This window comes from Beta vulgaris, chromosome 1, assembly GCF_026745355.1.
Source record: "Beta vulgaris subsp. vulgaris cultivar EL10 chromosome 1, EL10.2, whole genome shotgun sequence".
NCBI lineage: Eukaryota > Viridiplantae > Streptophyta > Magnoliopsida > Caryophyllales > Amaranthaceae > Beta > Beta vulgaris.
This window is the reverse complement of record NC_079202.1, coordinates 44115100-44118369: the sequence shown is the minus strand read 5'-3', so window position 1 is coordinate 44118369 and position 3270 is coordinate 44115100. Positions and strand designations below refer to the sequence as shown.

Below are 3270 nucleotides of genomic sequence, written 5' to 3'. Positions count from 1 at the left end.
TCCAAATCAAGAACTTAATTATGTATTAGGCAATATTCTGATCCAACTTCTTAAATCTTAAGAATACTAAAGAACACAGATTTGTACCAGAACAATCTTCTACACCATACTTAGTCCACAAATAAAGTAAAGCCAATAGCCCATTTTGGGTCTTTGGCATAAACTACTTAAAGTGCATCCACCAATTCACAATTAGAGGGTAAAGATGCTTAAAAACAATTCAAAGAACAAAGATGTTTCTGATGGAATTTTATATTCCACCAGTTATAGACTTAATAGTTATGTGCTTGAAAAATTTACACAGCCTTAACAGCTTGGAACCTGGGCTCTTTAGGCAAGAACTTCTGTTCTGCATAAACAGACATGTAGTCCCCAAACAAGAACCTTGGATACTTAACACCTTTCTCAAGACTTTCCTCCACTACCTCCTCCTCTTTCTTAACCTCCTCGACGAGCTGTGGGGCTGGGGCGATGGCGGCCTTAAAGGACGGGTTGTAGAACGAGGCAATGGACCTCCTAGTCCCATGGGAAGCAGCCACAACCCGATGCCAGGCACTTTTGTACTTCCCATTGCTCAGGACCTCGATCTGATCCCCAGTGTTGATCACTATGGCATTGGGAACAGGTTGGACATCGATCCATTCCCCGTCTTTGAGCATCTGTAGGCCACCAACTTTGTCATCTTGGAAGAGGAGGATCACCCCACCAGCATCAGTGTGAGCGCGAAGGCCAGTCACGAGCTCAGGGTGGGGACAAGGTGGGTAATGGCTCACCTTAGTGCCAAAGAAGGCAGTGTCATTAACTTCTTCAGTGGCCTGACTTCCACTGTTGAAGGCTTTCTTGATGTAGCCTATTGGTAGGCCTAGATTCTCATCCATGATTTCCATCATTTTTTCTGCAAGTTTCTTCAGTTCTGCTCTGTACTCTGCCAGTGTCTCCCTGTCATACACATCATGATTGTTAATATTTTTGCTAAATGTACTTTATAGTAAATGATGTTTTTGCTGTAGAAATTTATGCTTACTTGAATCCAGGCCTTTTTGATGGCCAATCATTGTCATCAGTGAGAAGAAAAACGTCTTCCCAATCGATCCCCTCCAATTTTTCTCCAGCTTTCTTCTCCACGAGCTCGTTTAGCATTGTCATCGCCTTCGAGCTCTTGAAGTTTTCTTCTCTTTCGAACTTATAGCAGTCGGAGCTCACTTTCTTAACTCTCTCCAGAAGCTCCTCAGGAATCCCATGGTTCACCAACTGCAAAATATCAAACACCATTTTCCCTTTAGAAAAAATGCTTTCTCTAGACTCTAAGGACTACTATGTTATAAGGAAAATGAAAATGAATAGTACTTCATTTATCTTTTGTAGTTGTAACACTTTCATTTAACGTTTACTAATGCAGTACTTTGATGATCAAAGTGAAATATGCGAATAGTGTAAAAATCAAATTGTTGCTGCTAGGAAAGAATACATAAAGTACAATATTACTCTATCTTATACATAACATCTTTGCATTAAAGTACCTGGAAGAAACCCCATTCTTCACATCCATTATGGATCTGAGCCATGGTAGCAGCCCTTTCTTCGCCATCGAGTTTCGAAAAATCGATCACAGGAACAACCATTGCAAAGAGCTAAAGTGTATAAGTAACCTGAAGAGAAGAGGAGATAGAGCAAGAGAATAATATAATTGTGTATGAATTATGTTTCTCTGAAGCTCCTTTTGCTGTATGTTAGAAGTGAGGTGGTGGGTGCGACTATTTATAATGCAATATTTTTTCCGGCCAAGTGGGGATTATTAGTCAATAAAGCATCTAATTTTTTAAATTTTGGTGATAGGAAGTAGGAACTGTGAGTCTCTTACTTACGAGCTCGTTATGTGTTATTAATTACATAAAGCAGATCATAGTTGTGTCAATGTTGCAAGTACACGTTGTCTAGTTCCGTAACAAGTGAAGTTGACAAGATTTTTTGAGGTTAATTAATAACAATGTTCCATGGATTTTTCTTTTACATTAGCGGTTCTAGTTATGTCCAATTTCTTTGAAAGCTTCTAACTTTCAATTATTTCATAGCAATCTCAAATTTCGGGGTCTTCCTAGAATAGTATTCAACTTAATTAATTTGCTAAATAAGTTATTAAAACACGTGACACTCATTTTATAATCCTTTATTTAAATGGACTAACAACAAAGAATAGGTTTTAATATATTGTAATTATTCGATTTAGCAAGTTAATTAAGTTGAAGATCCGTTTTAAAAAGAGATCCCAAAGCAATCTCATTCTTGAGATTTTAGAGTCTAAGGGTGAATCTGTAAAGTGGAGCTTACTTAGGGGTGTTAATGTCCAATTTGAAATATAAAAAAGACTGGCCTTTAATCAAAGTTTTTTAAAGTTTTGATTTTTTTGTCCAAATCGGTTGGACGTATTTTCTTTTTTGTTTTTATATGAAACTTAATTTTACTATATTTTATCAATTTTAATAGATAATATATCAAAAATTATTATTATATTATTAGTATATATTTATTTATATTTTCAAATATTAAATAAAATATGATTATATAAACCTAAAAATATAATAATTTTAAAAGTGAAAAAATAAAAAATAGAATAAAAATCGGTTTTTTCACATGGGTGGAATTTTAAAATTTATGGGTTACCCCTATAGTTTCAAAAATACACCGGGTACCCCTATGATTTAGATAAAATGCATAAAATGACTTTAATGGCTAGCAGCATCATGTTTCCGTTAAGTTTAGAGCCAAATTAACCTAAATTTTCAAATAATTTCTAATTAACCTAATTAATGCATGGAATAAAATTAGAATAGTTACTAAAAAAAATTATTTCAAAAAATAGAATTATTACAAGAGAGAAAAAAAAAATTCCTTCCACCCCAGCCACCTCACCCCACCCTTACCGTCGAACAGTCTACAGAGAAGCACCCTACCCCAAAAACAGTTGGAATCCCTCTCCCCTGCCCCTTAAAAATCACTCCAACCCTTTAAAAACCACCCACACTCCTCAAAATCCGCCCCCTTCCCTGAAAAAAGCACCCTTCCCCTTGAAAAACTCCCTCCCCTCACCGAAAATCAGACCAGCCCTCTTGTGTCGATGCCCTGATCTTCTCTTTCCTCTTTCATGTTATTGTCATTGTTGTTCTTATTTAGGCCGCAAGTTACTATTCATAGGTGGTGTTGTTGCTTTGAGCTAGTTCTCGTGTTGTTGATGCCATAGAAGGTGTTGAGGGGGGGGGGGAGAGGGGGGCG

General features: G+C 36.6%; 1 protein-coding gene across 1 annotated transcript; it reads right to left on the bottom strand.

Moving 5' to 3' along the window:
* LOC104893204 (1-aminocyclopropane-1-carboxylate oxidase 5) lies at positions 1 to 1746 on the bottom strand. The gene is made up of 3 exons (XM_010679303.4): positions 1521 to 1746; positions 1025 to 1251; positions 1 to 939 (listed from the first exon to the last, which is right to left on the bottom strand). The coding sequence occupies exons 1-3, from the start codon at positions 1620 to 1622 to the stop codon at positions 297 to 299; spliced, it is 972 nt and encodes a 323-aa protein (XP_010677605.1). The 5' UTR covers positions 1623 to 1746; the 3' UTR covers positions 1 to 296.
* Between the last annotated feature and the right edge of the window lie 1524 nt (positions 1747 to 3270).